The following is a 20900-nucleotide window of genomic DNA, read 5'->3' as shown; positions in this document are numbered from 1 at the left end:
TATATATATATATATTCTGTGCGTATGCCACTCCATGAGGGTGGAGATCAGAGGATAACTTGTGGGAGTCAGTTTTCTCCTTCAACTATGTGAGTCCTTCTCATAGCTAAAATGAAGTATTTTAGCTAGCCCATATAAAAGACGCACAATCCAGGTATCTTATTTACAAGGCGTAAGCCTAGATTGGGCAGATTTGGAGCTATTCTAACTTATTTTCCAGCCGTGTGCCCCTTGTTGCTTGCTGTTTTTCCTGGCCATGTGCTCATGGTTCATGTCTTCTCATGCTGACCTGCTCTAGTCTCTATGTCCTTTCTTCTTCCCTCTCTCTACCTGCAAACCCCAACCGGGTAACTGAAAATCCACCTACTTCTACCTATTGCCCAGTCACAGGCCTTAGCTTTTTATTGACCAATTAACTTGGGGAGCATCATTTGGTATACATGAGGATCTCCTCATCCCCGAGGATCTCCTCATGGGGGTAGGGGGCAAGGCAACCAGGCTGTGGGAGCCAGGATTTAGTATTTGAATACAAGCAACATCAGACCAGCCTCCTACAGTGGCCTCTTCTTAGGTGACCGCAGTACCCGACCTCTGGTCCCATCTGTCCTTTGTAGTACCAGGGATTGAACCTGGTGTCTTTTACATGCTAGGGGAATGTTCTACTACTGAGCTATAGCCCACCCACCCACCTTTGATTGCTTTAAACTTTAATTTTAAAATTAAAAATTGTGTGTGAGGTATGTCTGAGTGTGGGTGCGCATGTGTGTGCATACGTGCGCACAGAAGCCAGATGTTGACTTGGCTCTCCTGATTACAGTCCACCTTACATCTTGCAAGGGTCTCTCACTTGAACCCAGAGCTTACTGGTGCAATTAATCTAGCTAGCTAGCTTGCTCCGGGATCCCTGTCTCTGCCTCCCACATGCTGCTGCCACACCTATTTAGCACTTATATGGTTGTTAGGGATCTGAACTCTGGTCTTCATGCTTGTATAACCAGCACTTTTCCTACTAGGCTGTCTCCCCAGCCTTTCTTTCTGGATTGATTAGGTTTTTTGTTTTTGTTTTGTTTTGTTTTGTTTTTTGTTTGTTTGTTTTTTGAAGACAGAGTCTCATTTAGCCCAGGCTAACCTCGAATTTGCTTTGCAGGCAAGGATGACCTTGAACTTCTGACCCTCAGGTCTTGTAATTTTTTATAGAGCTTGCAATTCTGCATGTGGCCCCAGCTTCCTTCTTACTTTTTTCTTTCAATCAGATTCTTACTGAGTTGCCGAAGCTGGCTTGAACTCACTCACTTTGTAGCCCAAGCTAGCTTTGAACTTGCCATCTTCTTGCCTTAGCTTCTCCAGATTTACAGGCGTGTGCTCCCAGGCTCAACCTGGCTTTCATCTTTCTCTAGCCCCTCAGATGAAAGTCCCAGCAAGCTTTGATGGAGGATGTGTAGGGTGGGGCCTGAGACCCTGCTCTCAGGTATGGAGTCCGTGGAACACACAACTCATCCCTTTCTCTTGCCCTCCCCGCCTCGTGTTTCTTACACTTCTCTCTTTCCTGGGTGTGTGAGAAACTAAAATAGAAGAGCTGGCATGGTGCAATGCTCTTGAACATGCCAGGGCACTTGAGAACCTTCTGGGCTTCCTGAATCTGAGGGTGTAACCCGTAAGCAGGGGTCCATGTGCCCCCTGCGTCTACCCACCCCTACTCCCAAGTTCCCTTTTGAGCTTCCCCATTCCATCTGCAGAGTCCACTGCAGGATCAGCCAGGGTAGTACAACCCCCAGCCTGAGGCCACAGGTGCCATGCCCAGTGAGTAGAGCCAATTATTCCGGTGATTCTGGGCTTCTGCCTCCCAGTTGCAGAGATGGCTTTGTTTTCCTAAGACTCCCTAACTCCCTGCATATAAAGGCCGTTCTAGCAACCCCCAGCATCAGCCTGTGTTGAGGACTGTAGCCTGTACTAGTGCTAGGGGCCTGAGTTATCCAATCACTTGACACTCAAGATCCCCTCTGCTTTCTGGGAACATGAGGTTCAGGAGCTGGACACATAGAAACACGGAGCCCCTGTCTGCTGTTGCATATCATCAGGACCCACGTTTCTGAAGAACATGGCCAATCAGCCAGGTTCGCCTGGACTGATGAAGCTCCTGGGACCTGGGACCTGGGACCTGGGACCTGGGACCTGGGACTGGGAACCCATTGGTCACCCAGGATGTCGGTTTTAGGCATGTGGATGTAAGGGCAGCCAGGTGGCTGGATGTTTCTTTGGAGGTGTCTCCTAACCTTACCTGCTGATCTCAGGTTTCTAGCCATGCAAAGGATTAGATTAGTGATGGTGAGGGACTATTCTTGAGAGTGCTTGGCCACAGAGATGGCACTTGAGAAAAGCTAGGGACATGTGTGGCTCTGCTGTGTCCCCTACTGTTCTTACTATCCTGCTTTTCTTTACCTGCCATTTCCTGGACTGACTGCATTCTGTCCATCTCTGATGACGTGCCTAAGAAATCATGGGCAGCCCCATCAATACCTCTCTGTGTAACAGAGAGGCTGTGGTATCTGTCCAAAGTCACCCTGCAGATGAGGTGGAAGTGGGCAGAGGGGCCTAGTCTCTCCTCTCTCATCCATCCTTTTGCCTTACAGAGAAAATCTACATCATGAAGGCCGACACAGTGATTGTGGGCTCTGTCAAAACTGAAATCCCTGAGGGCCGGGCTCCAGCAGGGTCGACAGAGTCTGAGTTGGAAGCTGAACTAGAAATGGACCATGCCCCCCATTACCCGGAGCAGGAGACAGAACCGCCTCTGGGAAGCTGCACTGAGGTCATGTTCTCGGTGGAGGAAGGAGGAAAAGAGGACCATGGGCCCACAACTGTCTCTGAGAAGTGACACCCAGTTTTAGCTGGGGTTAGACAGCAGCTGAGTGTACCCCTGAGATCAGGTTAGCACCTGGGAAGCTACCACAGCTTGAACTGAAGCCCCAGCATCCAGGGAAGCCCAGAATGAAGCCTTCAGCTGCTGCCAAGAGCGCTGGCCCCTGAACCCCAGCAGTGGACACTCACCATCAGGTTAGTGTCTACTGGGGGAGAAGCCACAGGCTGGTTCCAAGCCTCCTTGACCACACCCCTGTACCCTGTGCCTTCTCTCCTTGGGTCTCGAGCAGTGACTTTACTGATGTGCTACTAGCCTCCAGCTGTATACCTGACTCCCCGGAGCAGAACCAGTACCTATTGCTTCTACTCCAGAGGCAGAGGGAACTTAAAGGACGAACCCATCATGACCGACACAATGGTAGCCTGTACCCATCACACAGGGAGTGCAAAATGAGACCTCTCCGGGGTGGCCTCCCTGGTCTGTGGACCCCCTCAGCAGCTGCAGGGACCCCACCCACCCAGTGCTGCTCGAGACTATGATTGGCCCAGGAACTTCCGGTCACACGGAGATGGGAGAACTGTGGTCCTGGAGGTCCTTAACAATTTGTGCCACTATCTGTCCCGCCCTGGAAACGAAGAAGCATTGTCCCTAGGCCACCAGGATCAGGAGGACACCTAGCTCCCAAAGGAAGCTCTAGCAGGTTGGAGCCTATCTTCAACAGCACCCTGTTGCTCACAGTGCTTACCCCACACCCACTGTGAGGAGGCAGTGCTAGTGAACACACCTGAAGATCTGCTTTTTAGTGTTTTGTTTTGTTTTCCTTTTGAGGTACTGAGAATTGAACCCCTGGCTTTGTGCATGCCAGGCAAATGTCACCTGGCTGATCAACCTCAGTCCAACATTTCATACTAAGCGCTAAAGCTGCTGTCACTCCCAGTCTGGCTCACTCCCTGGCACCTGCATATTCTTATACCAAACAAGCAACCAACTGGATGACACATCTGCTCTGTGGCAGCCTGGGGACTCAGGACTTACCCTTGGGCCAGGCAGGGAGAATTCTGTTTACTCACTAGCTGTTTGCTGTGTGGAGGAAGTTGGGACCCAGTCAAGAATCAGGAGGGGAGTTTCTGAAACCGTCTGAATCTATGGGGGAAGTTGGAGCTGCTGAATACCACCAGAGGCGTTATGGCCAGAAGGAATGTGTCGGGGCTGGATAGTTGCCCATTTGTCTTGTGCAAGGACACAGTGGATATGTGGGCATACACAGTGACCGCAAAGCCATGTCATGATGACCACATGGATGCCATACTTTTGGAAGATATTGCCCAACTTTTTCTTTTTTTAAGATGGGATCTTGTTCTGTTTCCTAGGATAGATTCAAGCTTGATATGTAGCCCAGGCTGACCCTCAACCTGTAACCTTCCTATCTTAACTTCCCGAGGGATGACAGACTTGAGCCACACATTTCAACAAAGTGACATATTCCCTTGCAATGTGGCCCTTCACACAATTTTTGACCGTCTGGAAATCCTAAAGGGCCTGTAAAAGAATGGATTTGTGAGGCTGAAGACGAGAGATCGCAGAGACTCTGTACTGATCCCAGAGACCGATCACAGAGATGAGTAGTGGGAGGCCCTGAGCATGAAGGCTGGTCTGCCCTCCCCAGGCAGGGCTTTTCTCTGTGTGCATGGCACTCACAACCAAGGGCAGGCAGGAGCCTGTGACCAGCTGTGTGCCCTTTAAATCTCTCCTTGTCCATCCGGGCAGTCTCCTCCTCCCTGTTCAAGTCCTGTCCTCCAAGGATGGTGGGAATAAAGGGTCTCTGCCCACAAGGCTGCCTATGGTGTTTATAGGATGAATCCTGGGCCTCTCCATGGCTTTCTTCCCACAAGCAGGTTTGGGCCACGCAACTTCGGAAAAGAGGAAACTCCGTGTAGCTGGAAGAGCCAGGGGTCTGTGGAACCCAGGTCTCCTATGGCTGAGCAGGAGAGGTTCCACCACCCTGCATACAGAGCAGGGCAGAGCTCCAGCTACATGCAGCCAGCCCAGAGTTCCCCCTTTCTGGCACCTGTCCACTCTACTCCTGGGTGTAGCCCACACCTGCACCTCGCCTTCAGCCTGACACTGAACCTGCTGCTTGTTGGCCATGCAGTCAGGCCAGGAGCCAGAGCTCTCCTGATGGGGAATTTCCTAACTCTAGCTGTTCTGATGTTCAGAACAGTGAAGAATCAGGCTCCTGTTCTCAAGGGGTCAGCCCTGTGTGGTGAGGGACTGTGCCCCTATCACTTCCTGAACAGTTGTTATCTGCAATTCATGTCTAGTTCTTTGATGCTGTTGCTTTCCAAGGCAGTTGGGTAGAATCTCTAGGACCTAGCACCGGTCTCTTCGATAGGACAAGAGGGCTGTCCCCCAAGCTGCCCCCTCTCCCTCTTGACTTCCTTCCCAGCGGTGAGTCTGCAAGGGCTGTGTCCTGGCCATCTTTACTTGGACAGTGTTGCCCTAAGCTGAATATACATTAGAGTGTACGGGGATAAGGGAAGTCCCCGGCTGCACTTCTCTATATGTCTCTTCTTGCACCTGGGAAACTGTTGCTCAGAGTCAGGTTCAAACCCCAGTTCTCCCAGGGACCAACTAGGGAGCTTGCTTGAGAAAGTGAAGGCCACCACCATCTGTTGCTATGACACAATGCTTGAGACTGGGAAATTTATTAAGAAAGGTTATTCTGGCTCTTGGTTCTGGCGGATAGGAAATCCACAACTGAGCAGCCTCATCTAAAGAGGCTCATTGACTCACTGTGCTAGGAAAAAATGGGGCAAGTAGGTTAAACATGAGGTCAAACTGTTCTCACAGTAACTTTCAGTCCTCAGACCATGTGGACTCACTCCTGAGGGGCCCACGGAGTTTTTCAGACTACGAGCACCCTTAGTGACCAAACCCTCCTGTGGTCCTCACCTCCTACTAGTGCTACAGTGTCAGTCAGATCTCAGCATGACCTTCAAGGGGCCTCACCATACTCACCTCAGGGCTCTATTTTCTCATCTATGAAATGGGTATCGGTCTTGACCTGAGAAGGCTGTGGGCTTCCTAGAGATGCCACTTATAGTTAGTGACTTTGGTTTTTATTCCATCCAAGTGGTCACTTGTCCAGAGTGACCCTTTCTTCTTTCCCCTCACAGAGGCCACAAGATAGTTCACATAGGTTTCAGAGGAAAAAAAATATTCTTAGTGATGGTTGCTTCTAAGGCTAGTTCTCCAAAACCTACTTTTAGACTACCCTGATCCTTTGTCTCTCTTGGAGGCCCCCACAATGTGCAGATTGCTTCTTGCTGAGTAAGGTGCCCTGGGAATTCTTCAGTTCAGTCAGAGGTCTAGCTGTATGTTAGACATCTAAAACTCTAGCTACTTATTTGAGGTCCCTCCTGGTTCTAATGCCTTCCAGAACACACTACATTCTATTCAAGATTTTCTTCTTCATAGTGGCCCTTTTCCAAAAACACACATTGTGAGCCAAGCCCAGCTAGCAAAGAATGTCTGGCACACAGCTTTCCTCCCAGGGATCATTTGTTCAGCAGGTGTGACAGTGGTGGCTCAAGATCCAGTCTGTGATGTGGGGGCACACATGCTGGTAAAGCAGAGACAGGCGGATCTCTGTGAGTTCTAGTCCAGCTCCTGGGTCGTCAGGGCTACTACATACAGAGAACCTGTTTCAAACCCAATTTGTGAATTACCCCTATTTGGGCTCCAGGACAGAGGCAGAACAGTGTTTGCAATGATGAGGTTAGGGACAGCTTCCCCATAGCACCTAGCTCCACCTGAGCCAGCAAAGCTCAAAAACCAAGAGGAGCCAATGCGAAGGCCCTGAGGTGAAAAAGCTCCTGGACCTGGGATTCAGGAAGAATACAGCCATACAGGAAGCCCAGTGTGTGGGGAGAAGCTTGGCCAGGGAGGCCTGCTGAGCCGTGACAGAGCACTTAGGGTGTATCAAAAGAGCACTGCTCCATGCTTAGTTTTATGGTCTTGGGAGTACAAACATTTCAGATGGAGTGACAAAAGCCAAACCACAGAGGCATCAAAAGTCCCAAGAGCAGATTTCAGGGGAACTTAGGGAGGCTGGAACAGGAAGCAGTTGAGCAGGCAGCCAACAACATTCCCAGGTACTGCTAGAGAGCTGCAGGAAGAGGGGTCAGCAAGGTCAAAGTTTCTCTTTCTTCTGGGGTCTTCCAAGTCTGGATGGAGAAGTCAAGTCCGGGGAAGGCTTGGAGACCTCTGGGCATTGGTTCTCCTGTCTTCTGAGCACCACGGGATTTATCAGTAGCCATGACAAAGCATGGGGACACTTTATCATGGGAAATAGTGGAGGTTAGGGCTACGGGCAGGACAGGCCTCCAGGGTTCAGTTTGAGCTCAGCCAGTTCCCAGCCACACACTCTTGCCATTTGTTTCCTGACTGGCAGAATGGACTGAATCCTTACCTGGTAAGAGGCTAGGAAGTGATGGGGATAGAGTGTCTAGCCCACCTACAGTTTTCATGCTCACTATTAGCTGCCTTTTAAGAGCATTGGATTTCACCAAGCCCTTCTTCAGCCCGAAGTCCTAGGTGCCAGTCCTCCAAGCTCACTGTCCCACGCTTCAGTGTTTAAGAGTGGGAGTCCATCCTGTCAACTCTGACTCCAGTCCCTCCCTGGATCCAGGTGGCCTGGCTGTCTCCGTCGTGAGAAGTAAGACTGATGCAGTAAATGCTATAAGCCGCTTTCAGGCAAGTTTCAGCCCCCACGTCTATGTGATGTGAACAGGCTCCATCACACACTCCCTGCCCACATGGACTAGACCTTCAGGGACCAGGAGCCAAATTTCATCTTTCCTTCCTTATATTGTTTCAGTTAGATTGTGGTCACAGTGATGTGGGAATTAAGAAGGAGGTGGGTTTGGGGTGTGTGTGTTCCCCATGAAGATGTGAGGTGCCCTTCTCTGTCTCTTTTTTATCTCACCCCCTTGAGACAGGAACTCTCACTGAATCTGGAACTAGGCTGGCAACTAGCAAGCCTCAGTGATCCTCCTGTCTCCACCCTTCATAGACCTGGGTTATAGGTATATCTAGCCACATCCTGCTTTTTGCATAGGTGCTGGAGATTTGAACCCAGCCCAGTCTTTATGCTTGTTTATTAAGTATTCTGTCTTAGTTAAGGTTTCTATTGCTGCTATGAAACGCCATGACCAAGAAGCAAGTTGGGAGGAAAGGGCTTATTTGCCATGCACTTCCACATTATAATCCATCATTGAAGGAAGCTAGGGGCAGGAACTCAAACAGAGCAGGAACTTGGAGGCAGGAGCGGATGCAGAGGCCATGGATAAGTGCTGCTTACTGGCTTGCTCCTAGTGACTTGCTCAGCCTGTTTCCTTCTAGAACCCAGGATCACCAACCCAGAGATGGCACCACCCACAAAGAGCTTGGCCCTCCCCCATCAACTACTAATTAAGAAAATGCCCTACTTGCTTAATTACTGCCTAGTCTTCTGGAGACATTTTCTTTTTCTTTTCTTTTTTTTTTTTTTTTTTTTTTTTTTTTTTTTTTGGTTTTTCGAGACAGAGTTTCTCTGTGTAGCCCTGGCTGTCCTGGAACTCACTCTGTAGACCAGGCTGGACTCGAACTCAGAAATCTGCCTGCCTCTGCCTCCCAAGTGCTGGAATTAAAGGCGTGCACCACCACTGCCCGGCGGCATTTTCTAATTGAGGTTTCTTCCTCTCTGATGACTTTAGCTTGTGTCAAGTTGACGAGAGACTGTCGACCACATATTCTTACACACTTAGCCATCACCCTGTGTTTTGTGCATGCTAGACAGGGATTTTACCAAAAGAACTGTACTTCCAGACCCTTCTGTGATATTCTGTCCCCTCTGATTATAGGGATGGCTTGGATCTTGTAGATCCAGAGAAGTGGATCAGAGACTAAAGGTGCTTGCTTCCAAGCCTGGTAACTTGAATTCAATACCTAGGATCTATATAGTAGAGGAGAACCAATTCCTCTTACACACACACACACACACACACACACACACACACACACACATACACCATTCAAAATAAATAAATGTAAACACATATATTTATAATTCTTGCCAGCTACTTTTCTTTCTTTTTTAGATAAGGTAGTGTAATGCTGCCCAAGTTAGTCTTGAATTCATAGACTCAAGTGTCCATGTTGGGATCACAAGTCCTGTGGTCTTCTAATGTGGCATGCATCTTGTTTGCCCTATCGCTAGCAAGTTGATTCAGAGCCTAGCCTCTAGGGGTACAGGAAGACTTTTGAGAACCTCCTGTGTGTCATGCCTATTCATAAACCAATTTCCCTTAACTACTTTTAGGCTTTTGTATGTATGTATGGTGTGTGTGTGTGTGTGTGTGTGTGTGTGTGTGTGTGTGTGTGTGTGTACACATGTGAGCTCTTGAATTCCTGAGATTGAAGAATCATCCTCTGTGGTTCTTCCCTTTTGTTCTTTGAGGCAAGGTCTCTCAGTCAAGCCCAGATCTCACTGCTGTGGCTAATCTTGCTACCCAGCTTGCTCTAGGGATCTGTATTCCAAGGCTGAAATTACAGGTGGGTTTATACTTTCCCCCACGCTTTGCCCAACATTTATTTGGGTTTCTGGAGATCTGTACTGTATTCCCCTCACTGTGTGGCAAAGGCCTCCAGCTCTGGATTCAAGTCTTTCTGTCTCAAGCATGTGCTCTGTAGTCCTCAGGGATGGCTTGAGCACCCGAGGGCCAATGCACACACGAAAGGGCAGGGATGGGCTTCATACTCCCTGGTCCAACTCGAGAACATTGGTGGCTCCAGTTAGTTTCTTTTCATAGGGGGAAACTGAGGCTCTCAGAACTCCTGCCTGGACTTGTGAGCAAGGGACAGGATCTGGCACCTTCTAGGGTTGGACCCCATCTCCTGTAACCCCTGGCTGGTCAAACTACAAAGAGCCTGATCAGGAAGCCAGAGTTGCAGACAGATTACTCAAGAGCAGGATGTCACAGGTCGTGGTTTTTATTTGCTAGCTTGGGAAATGCCAGGAGCTTCAACACACAGCAGGGAAGGCCCCACCCTGGACACAGAGACCCTCAGCAAATTCTGGACATTCACAAGATGAACCAGTGCCCTATGGACCAGGGTCAGTCATCGGATTTCCCTGAATGCCGTTTGGCCTTTCCGGGTCAAAGGAGCCTCACTCCTGCCCTCCAGCAATTCATACATGTTCTGAGGAGAGATAGAACTAACTCCCTCTGAGGCTTCTTGTACTCTCTGCCACAAACCTCCTCACAGGATGCTTGGGAGTGGTGGCTACGGATATTCCTATGTTGCTGGTGAGGAAACTAATGCTCACAATAGAAGTTAAGTCACTTGGCCAATGATACACAGCTACTAAATGATGCAGACAGGATTCGAACCCAGGTCACCTGGCCAGGACTCCAGTTCCCAGCCACTTGGCTGTGATCAACTGTGGCTCAGGTCACTTCTGGGTTTTTCAGTTGCTGCTTTATCTTATTTGACACTTTTACTACTGTTGTAGAATTGGCTACAGGTATCTAAGTCACGCGCTACACTGCCTGGTTTGCCTGATCACAATAGGAATGCTAAGCCCTGGACAACACATTCTGGCATCCAGCTGCTCAGAAAACACCCAGACAAGGGTTGCCTCCTGGCTTCCACGTCCTTTCCAAAGCCAAGTGCTGGCCAAGTGCATGGAACCTTCACTAGCTCCCTAGGGCCACAGTCTACTAGGCTGGCCCTCCTCAAACATGCCTGTTAGTTTCCATAGCTCTCTGTCTTAACTGTGTCTGGGGCCCTTTAAGTCACCAGCATGGAAGATAACCCCCAGCGTGAAGTGTCTGCTTAGTGCTGACATCCTGAGCTTCATTTGCTCACCTATGCCTTCCCCTTCCAGAAGATTTTCCAGATCATACAGCTCCCATACACTCACGGCTTGAGGAACGGATGCCAACTCTCGAAAGCCCAGAAAAAAAAATGATCTCTGTCTGAGAAGAAGGATTGATTCATAGTCACTGTTCTATTGCTGTGGAGAGACACCATGACCAAGGCAACTCCTGAGAAGAAGGATTGATTCATAGTCACTGTTCTATTGCTGTGGAGAGACACCATGACCAAGGCAACTCCTACAAAAGGAAGTGTTTAACTAGGGGCTCACTTAACAATTTCAGAGGTTTTAGTCCATTATCATCATGGCAGGAAGTATGGTAGCAGGCAGGCAGGGTGCTGGAGAAGTAGCTGAGGGCTTTACATCTTGATCCACAGGCAACAAAAAGACAGAGACACTGGGGACATGCCTCCTCCAATAAGACCTTACTTTCTAATCTTTCTGAACAGTTCTTCAACTAGGGATGAAGCATGCAAATATATGAGTGTATAGGGAATCACATTCTCATTCAAACCACTATTCATTGGCTCATTCAGGTGCTCAAACTACCACACCTATCATGTATCGGGTAGGGAGCACTGTGAGGCAAGGTACTGGGTGTTGAGGAGCACTGTAAGGATGAGGGATAGATAGTGGCTGGGTATGCAAGACAGCTCTTTGAGTGTCAAAGACCACCTGGGAAGGGAAGCCCGCAGTTGGGCTATGGCCTTACTGGACTTGGAGCTTTATAGTCAAGTAGATGGCACCCACAGAAGGCGTGGGCTCCACTCCTTCCTCTGTAGAGTAATTCTAATAAGCCTGCCCATACCAGGAAGGGTACAGTAAGGATGGGCATATCTTATTTTGTTAAATAAATATTTCTCAAGCCCAAACTTCAGGGTCAGGATGCTGAGAGCCCTCATGGACCTCCAAAAATCTGAGATAACCTTATATGATGCAACTGAAAGATAAAGTATGTGGTGTGGGGCGGGGGGAACCTCAGGGGAGTCAAGGTCACAGAAGGACTTGAGGATGTGGCCCAAGATATGGGGACGTGTTTTAGTTACTTTTCCCATTGCTGTGACACAATACTTGACCAAAGCACCTTCAGGAAGAAGGGATTTACCTTGGCTCTCAGTGAGGAAGCCATGGAGATAGATGTGTGAAGTCGCTGCTCACATGGAATCTGCAGTCAAAAAACGGATGAACCAAGAAACAGATGAAATCTGGTGCTCTTCTTACCTTCCCCTTTTTATTCAATCCAGGACCCCAGCCTTTGGAATGGATCTGCCCCCATATTAGGGAGGGTGCTCCCTACCTCATTAACCCAATCTAGAAACTCCCTCACAGGCTCTCTCAAGAGGCGTGCCACCTAGATGGTGCTAGGTCCTGTCAAGTTGATGGTCACTATTAACCATCACAGGAGGGTAATCTGAAGAAGGGGTGATAGGGTGGTAGGACAAAGTGAATGGTTGGCAGAATGACAAACAATGAGCAGTGTGTGAGTCTGGCACACACAACGCCCCACTGCATGTGCTTGTCCTGGTTACGAAGGGAAAGGAGTGAGAGGATGTCTCACATGCGCCAAGAAGAGAGGCAGGGGTGCTGTGCGGGCAGTGAGCTGGAAGCTGTACTGGCCTCAGGAGGGGCCGGAGACATTGGCACCAGGGGGTTTCCTTCTAGCCTGCAGGGGAAAGCACAGCTGGCATTTCAGGAAACCCTTCCCTACACAGTCATGTTCTGAGTCTGCATTTATTTACTTACTTTTTATAGCAGGGATTATAGGCATGTACCTATACACCACACCTGGTATATGTGTTGTTAGGAACAGAACCCAGGGCTGCATGCATTCCAGGCAAGCACTCTGCCAACCGAGATCCATCTCCAGCCTTTCTGAGTCTGCATTTGCTGAGCACCCAGAGGCCTGCTGCCCCTGTTTGGCAGTTGAGGGAAGTGGGGGCAGGGCTGAGGAAGATGAAGAGATCTGCCAATGGTCAAAGTCACACACCAGTAAACGACTTGATTTAGGGCTTAATCCCAAATCTAGGTTATGTCTAAATTGTTAATCCTGCTACCTAAAATAGTTTCTTCCCGTAATTTCATTATTTATTTTAGTTAGTGCACAAAATATTGAGTTTCATTGTATTTTCATGCATGTATGCAACTGTATCTCCTAAAATTGGCTCATTGAGAAGCTCCTCAGCAACTGAAATACCATGTCGCTCTTGAAACTAAAGGTTCCTGGGTTCTCCTTTGGGATATGGGGATATGGGGATGTATTTCATCTGAAAGAGGACAAAGGGACACAGTTATTCTGCCTGGTATACAACTGATGCTCAATATATGTTGAGTCTTCAGGGCAAGCAGAACAGGCCTGGGGATGAGGGAGGGGATGCTGAAGACAGACTTCTCCCTGGGGACCAATTAGACACGGCATAGTCACTACCCCCTTGAGAAGTCAGAATCACTTTTGTTCCTTCCTTGGGATGTCTGCAAGGAGCCGGTCCACACTGAGTCACTGTATTCCAAGGTTGCTACAAGGTACAGACTCATAAACATATGACCAAGTGAAGATTGAGAAACTCAACCCAGGGAAAATCTTTTCTTTCTTTTCTCTTCTGAATATAGGAAGGGAGAAATGCTTGGGGAAATTGCAGTCGGTGACATGGAGACTGTGTGCTTACCTCGCTCCTTGCTAAGGAGCACAGGTTCTGGTTCACTCTCAGGAGCCAAGCCTCTCAGAAAACAGAGAGGGGAGGCTGATTGCTGACTCCTGAAATGGAACTAGAGCTGTCCTGTGTCCAGTCTGAGAGAACTGAGCCCATGCCCATCACCCCCGCCATCCCCTTCATCTTCTGTCTACTCTCGCTCTAAGCTGAAGGCTCTGCAACTTAGAAATGCAGACACTCCATGCTGCCTCTTGATCATATAGCTGGCTCCTGGAGAAGTGGAGCAAGGGTGGGCTGAACTGAGCTACACAACGGCTTCATAACTCCTCCGAGGCCCCGTAATGTTTCCTTCTCAGACTGCAGATTGGGAAGTGGAGGCCCTGGGAGAAGTGAAGCATGCTGGGGTTGATAAAAAAAAAAATCAGTGACCACAGAACCAGATGGTCCTGTCACTCAACCTCTCCCAAGGCATTGTTCCCGGAAGGTGCCATATACTGTTTTGAGAATTTCTTCCCAGAAGGAAACAGAAACAATGTCTACCCTTTCCTTACAAGGTCCTGTCAACAAATGGAAGTATGATTTTACCAGAGTTCACATTGGAGAACTCTTGTGTTTATTGGGCTTCCTTACTAGCATGAATGAGGGGCTGCTTACAGGAGCCTAGATGACCCCAAAGCTTCCACTCTGGAAACGTTCATGCCACAATGATGGTGGCTTCTCTATAAGCCACAGAGGGAGGAGCCACATGGATGGCGGCTTCTCTGTAAGCCACAGAGGGAGGAGCCACATGGATGGCGGCTTCTCTGTAAGCCATAGATACAGCCCCTCTTAATTATCACTCTCCAGTCTGTGTACTCCAGCATCTCCTGAGACCACAGGCACATGAACTTATGGCAGAATTTGGTGGCTGGAAACTCAAATGAGGGTCCAGTGATCCTCCTCACTCCCTCTGTCTATGAAGGGATGTCCACAGTCAACAAGACAGATAGCTAATTTGATGAACATGGTGGCTATTTTGCTCTGATGTCTGAGTTCTACATCCCATATGTTCTATATCCCATAAGGTCAGGTGTCCTGAAGTACCTTAAGTTCTCTGCCTGTGAACTAGAGCCTCTTTGGAGTGCCTGGTACAGCATAAGAAGCAACCACTGCCAGGTAAACTGTACTGCACAGAGTTGGGGTTACAATGAGAATTTCTCTGCATCAGAATTCCATGTTCTCCTGCCTGTGAGGACTCGTGGGAGTTGGTTAAAACAAAAGATGAGATCATAAAGCCCTGCCATTGGACTGTTCTGGAGTTGCTGCAGATATCACCTGGGAACCTGGATGTGAAAGAATTTGTCAGCAGGAGGTGTGACCATTTGGCCCCAATGATCATGGATGGAGTAAATCCACTCCCCCCCAAACTCACCTGTCAGTTCAGTGAAATCTTCATTCAGACATTTCTACATTTATGTATTATCTGTGTGTGTGTGTGTGTGTGTGTGTGTGTGTGTGTGTGTGTGTGTAAGCACACATGACACGGTGCTTCTGTATGGAACTCAGGGGACATCTTGACAGAGCTGGTTCTTTCAACCCATGGTGTAACTTCCTGGGGACAGAATTGAGGTCATTAGGCATGGCAGAAGGTGCCTTTACCTGCAGAGTCATTTCACTGGCCAGGAACTCTCAGCTGGTGTCTGAGAACATGTTGGGGGTGGGGCAATGGAGGGGTGATAGTGCATATGTCCACGTGTACATGTACGGGGACAGGTGAGGACACGAGGTGTCCTGCTTTGTCATTCTCTGTCTTCTCCCCTTGAGACAGGGTCTCTCACCAAATCTGGAGCTGGGTTAGCAGCCAGCAAGCCCCCAAACTACTAATGTCTCAGCTATCTAGAGCACAAGGGTTACTGGAATGTTTGACCAAACCTGTTTCTTGGGTGCTTGGGACTTGAACTCAAATCTTCCTGCTTGTGCAGCAATCACTCTTACCCAGGAAACCCTCTCATCAGCCATTATCATCATCATCATCATCATCATCATCATCATCATTATTTTACTGGAGGGAGCAATCTTCCCTTAAGCCAATTATGAAAAAGAGTAGCAAACAAAGAGAATTCACCTTGTCAACTAAACATTCTTCAAGGGTCTACCAACAACAATGTGGAACAGGTCTAGAAATAACACTGAAAGAGGAGATGAGCTCTTCTAGCAACTGACTCACACACTTGCAGTCAATGACGGAAGAATGGAATGTTTGTTTGGTAGTATAAGAAAGACAGGCAGACAGAAATAAAGTTGGGTCTTTACACCATATATATTGCATATAGCTCAGGTCTTTGATTGGCCCAGCTGTGATAGCTAAGATTATTGAGCCAAGAAAAGGAAAAGATAAAGAAAAGCATCTCCATGACTTCCGGGTAAGGAAGGCCCTTTCAACTATGATCTAATGGAGAATATTGATGATTTTTGTTACATTAAAATTAAGGAATTTTTTTTTTTTTGGCCTGGCCATGGTGGTGCAAGCGTTAATCCCAGCACTCAGGAGGCAGAGGCAGGTAGCTCTCTGAGTTGGAGGCTAGTCAGGTCTACAGAATGAGTTCCAGGACAGCCAGGGCTACACAAGGAAACCCTGTCTCAAAAAACAAAACAAACAAACAAAAAAACCCATAAAATAAAACACATGCAAGCACTCACACACCAAACAAGAGACTTTTTAAATAGAGCTTTAATAAGTATTTTTAAAAATTACATGTATGTATGTATTTAGATTGGTGTGTGGATTGGGGGTGGGGGGAGAAACATGTACATGAACAACTTTCACGAGTTGGTTCTTTCCACCCTGTGATTCCTGGCGATCCAAATCAGGCAGTCAGACTTAATGGCACATACCTCTTACTTCTAGAGCCGTATCAGCCGTCCGGTTAAGGAATGTTTAAACAACGAGGGGAAAGCCCGAATAAAGACAGCACGCACATACCAGAATGGAGGAGGTCTTTATGATATCTGAAAATGACGAGGGATAAATATCTAGAAGATACAAAGAATTAGAGCAGATCTACAAGAAGGCAGGAAATAATAACGATCGGATGAAAGGATGTTGAAAAGCAGTTCAGAGAAGGGGAAACCCGGATGACTCAGCAGCAGTGAAGAGGTGCTTAGACCCGCGAACTTCAGAGAAATGCAAATGAGGTACCAGCGGCTTGCACTCCACACCCACCAAACTGGCCCGAGTCAGAAAGTTGGCTAATAGGGAGGGAGTTCAGGGGAAAACGTGCCAAAATAGGAACTCACTGGCCCTGCTGGTAGGGTGTGACTGCGTGGGCGGCACAGAGGAATCGGGCAGTGTTACGGAACTAGGCACACATGTACCCGGTAGCGGGTGGTCCACAGCCTACTACTGAGACACTCCAACACCCATAAGCCACACCAGACTTATTTACAAGAATGGATAGATTGCAGCGGTGAGGATCCTAGTTGGGGTGGGATGGGGAACAGAGTCTGAGAGAAAATAGACTTGTGGGGAGTACATATTTAACATATTTACCATAGCTCAGTGGTAGAGTGCATATTTAACGTTAATGCAGGAACTGGAGCTCAAGTTAAACACACACACACACACACACACACACACATAGAAAAAGAGAGAGACAGAGAGACAGAGGCAGAGACAAAAAGAGAAAGGGGAGAGAGCGTGAGGGGAGCATTATATGGCAAGATCTAAATAAAACAATTCACTCTACCCTCTAGCCCCAAGATCCAATGAGCAAGTGATCAAGAGAATATGAAAGAAATTGTACTCAGACCAGCTACAGACTCCGGAAACACAAGAAGCACAGCAGAGTAGACAAACCATTTATAGAGCAAGGCAGGGAAACTGAGGCCAGAATCGATAGTGTATGTAAAGGTAGAGACAAGCCATTGCTTGTATGTGTAGTGCCTGTACCTAGAAACCTGTGGCCCATGGATGGGACGGACCAGCATCTCCCATGTCCCTCAGAGATAGAGGGTGTTGGTGGCTTTGTAGAGATGGAGATGGGGGAAAGAAGTGGGTGTGGAGTTAGAGGAGTGAAGGCAGGAGGGCTGATCCTGGGAAGGGCTCTCTCAGACTTCAGATGAGAGGGGTCAGGCTAGGGAGGGGGTCCGGGGAGTGATGCAGAATTGAGAGCATTCTGGAGGAATGCAGAATTAGTAAAGGGGGCAGGGCTGGAGGTGTGACTCAGGTCCTTTTCTAGAGTTTACAGAGCCTGGGTCTAGTCCAAGCACCAGAAAATAAATAACTAAATAAATAATAAAAGATAAAAAAGGACTGGAGATATAACTCAGTTGATAGCAGACATGCCAGCACTCATCAAATGCTGGTCCCATCCCTAACACGGCATGAATGGACACCCGGTAAACACCTATAATCCGAGCACCAAGGAGTAGAGGTAGCATGGGACTTCAGGGTCATCCTTAGCTACACAATAAGCTTCAGGCCAGCCTGGCCTGCATAAGACACTGTCCCTAAAAGAAAGCTTAAGGGCTAGAGAAATGGCTCAGCGGTTAAGAGTGCTAGCTGCTCTTCCAGAGGTCCTGAGTTCAATTTTGCTCAATTCCCAGCATCCACATGGCAACTCACAACTGTCTGTAACTCTAGTCCCAGGGGTTCCTATACCCTCACACAGACATAAATTCAGGCAAGACACCAACGAGCATAAAATAATGATAAATAATACATTTAAAAAATGAAATTTTTAAAAATTTAAAGCAGAAGAGGGAAAGGAGAAAAGAGTAGTTATAAAAGGAAATACAGAAATGAAATGACACTGCAGATGTGGTCCTGGGAGTCTAGAGTTCACTGTACAGGACCCAGTGAATATGAAAATGTCACCACCTTCCTCCAGCAGTCCTACTCTCTAGGTTTACCACTTAGGGAAACTGTCTCCTGTGCCTTTGACAAGACTGTGTTTGGCGGTGCAAGAGATGGAGCATTGCATATCCCCAAAAGTCCACAAATGAGAAATGGGGGAAGAAAGGGATAGACCTTGGGACAAGTACACAACTCCGCACAGCAAGTGAAAGGGCAGTCAGGTAGAACGGAGCTCAGAAACACATGGATGTTCCCAGTTCAAAGACAGTGCTGCCGAGGCAGGGCATGCTTCTGCTCTTTGGGTATGAGTGAAGATGCATGCATATGAAACACAGTCTCCCTTCAGCATCTCCTGGAAGTAGCTCCCGGAGCCCGGTTCTGTAGATATTCAAACGCATGGATGCTCACATTCAGGACCCCTGCTTTTCAGTATACTTAAACCATGCACATCCTAGTTACCTTATGTAAAAGAGTATATAATGCTTTTGGGTAACACATACATTTGCTTATAGACTTTGAGCCATCTTTATATGATACTTCTAATACCTTTATGAGTTTAGAGAATAAACAATAATGTCGAGAAAAAAGGTCTGTATATGTTCACTATGCACATTCAATGTTTTTTTTTTCTTGTTTGCTTTCTAGAACATGTCTGATCCCTGGTTGAGTAAACCCCAGGATATGGAGCCCACAGATCTGAGGCTTCACTGAAATCCTCGGTGTTATTTTTCATACTAAGGCAGAAAATAGTCTAGAGAAACATCAAACTCAAAGCAGTTGTCCTTGGGAAGAAATTGCATGAGTGAGAACTGTAGCTCTCGGGCAAAGACATTTAGTTTAATGATAAAGTGAAAGAGTTTGAAATAAGGGGCTGGAGAGATGTCTTAGCATTAGTTAAGAGTGTTTGGCGCTCTTTCACACGCATACGCATGTGTATTTGAATGTGTGTTGGAGGTGTAAAGGCCCAAGGTGGATATAGGATGTGTTTTCCTCAGCCATTCTTCACTAGATTGGACTATCTGGCTAGCTATCTTGCCCCAGGGCTCTGTTGTTCCCACCCCTCACATGCTGGGAGAACAGATTGGCTACCACACCCACAAAGCCTTTTGTGGGTGCTAAGGATCTGGATTCTAGTGTTCAAGCTCCTGTGGCAAACACTTTACCCACTGAACTCTGTCTCCTTATTAATTTATTTCTCCTTAAAAGGTATCTACTGATCATTCATTTAAAAGCCTTATAACACAACTATATACAATGTACAGTAATCTATTCCTTAGGGGCCAGCCCAGCAGAGGCTCTTAGGTAATGATTTAGCAATAAATACTGGCCAAACAGCTGTCTTTTAGAGACCAGGAAAAGACAACTCAGGAGAGAGCTTTTGAATGCCTCCTAGCAACCTCCCCCCAGTTGGCTGGGTCCTCTTTGAAGCCCAGAAGTGGGAAGATCTGTGCCCCTGAGCGAGGGAGACCCTGCTTCATAAGGAGATGAGGATGGAGATAGCATTTGGGGGGTAAATACTCCACCTTCCGAGCATAAACGACCAGTGTAGCCCAAGATATGCATGGTGTGTGTGTGTGTGTGTGTGTGTGTGTGTGTGTGTGTGTGTGTGTCTGGGGATACAGGTGGGAAGGCAGCCAGGGGAGACAATTGTGAGTCTGTGGCTAACAAAGTTTCCTGCTCGTGACTTTAGTCTGGGACTCACCAAGGGGCTGGCCCAACACACTCAAGGTATAGAGATAAGCACAGGCAAGAGTCAGGCAATGAAGGTCCTGGCTGGGAGGGACCACTGAGAGGGAAGAACTGAGAGGGAAGAACAAGGGATCTCATTGCCTAGAAGCAGCTATCTCTGCCTGGGCCCCTAGAGGCCATGTTGGGAAGAGCTGGCTTTGTGGCTGTTCTTGGGAGTACACTCAGAAAAGAATATCAGGGATTCTCTCTCTCTTAGTAGAAGCTGCCTCCCCCACACCTCAAGCCATTGTCTGCTGCATCTCAACCTTCTGATGGTTTCTTCAGTCCAAGGTGTGTGTGTGTGTGTGTGTGTGTGTGTGTGTGTGTGTGTGTGTGTGTGGTATCTTTAAAATGAAAAACAAAAAAACAAAACAAAACAAAAAACAAAACCGTCAGGGGCTGGAGAGATGGCTCAGCACTTAAGAACACTGACTGCTCTTCCAGAGGTCCTGAGTTCAATTCCCAGCAACCACATGGTGGCTCACAACCTTCAGTAATGGGATATGATGCTCTCTTCTGGTGTGTCTGAAGACATCTACAATGTACTCATATACAGAAAATGAATAAGTAAATTTTTTTTTTTGAAAAAAAAAAAAAAAAAAGGTCACCAAGGGTCTAGTAAGATGGTACAGTGAATTCTTGCCACACAAGCATGCAGGTATGTAAGCATGAGACCCATGTCTGCCTTCCCAGCACCCATGGGGCGGAGGGAACCTGAAAAAACATAGTGGATATTGTGGTTCTCCTGTAATCTTAGACTTGAGAGGTAGAGATGGGATCTGTGGAGCATGCAAGCTAGACCAGTCAAATGGGTCAGCTCTGGGCTCAAGTGAGAGACTGTGCCTCAAAATAATGAGAATTGAGGAAGACACTTGACAATAACTTCTCCTCCTCCTCCTCCTCCTCCTC

The 20900-nt window shown here is 47.7% G+C and overlaps 1 protein-coding gene and 1 long non-coding RNA gene across 2 annotated transcripts in view; one reads left to right on the top strand and one right to left on the bottom strand.

The window, feature by feature from the left end:
- Positions 1-4416, top strand: part of Tnfrsf8 (TNF receptor superfamily member 8) — a 47865-nt gene extending 43449 nt beyond the window's left edge. The window contains exon 13 of the mRNA XM_031376985.1: positions 2631-4416. Within this exon, the coding sequence (XP_031232845.1) occupies positions 2631-2875 (245 nt within the window). The 3' untranslated portion in view covers positions 2876-4416. The remainder of the gene's footprint in view (positions 1-2630) is intronic.
- An 8425-nt stretch (positions 4417-12841) lies between these two features.
- LOC116095668 lies at positions 12842-14610 on the bottom strand. Its single transcript, XR_004120679.1, has 2 exons — positions 14513-14610; positions 12842-13045 (listed from the first exon to the last, which is right to left on the bottom strand). It is a non-coding gene; the product is annotated as an uncharacterized LOC116095668 (long non-coding RNA).
- Between the last annotated feature and the right edge of the window lie 6290 nt (positions 14611-20900).

This window comes from Mastomys coucha, unplaced genomic scaffold (assembly GCF_008632895.1).
Source record: "Mastomys coucha isolate ucsf_1 unplaced genomic scaffold, UCSF_Mcou_1 pScaffold18, whole genome shotgun sequence".
Taxonomy (NCBI): domain Eukaryota; kingdom Metazoa; phylum Chordata; class Mammalia; order Rodentia; family Muridae; genus Mastomys; species Mastomys coucha.
Note: the sequence above shows the minus strand (reverse complement) of the source record. Positions and strands in the feature narration are given on the sequence as shown.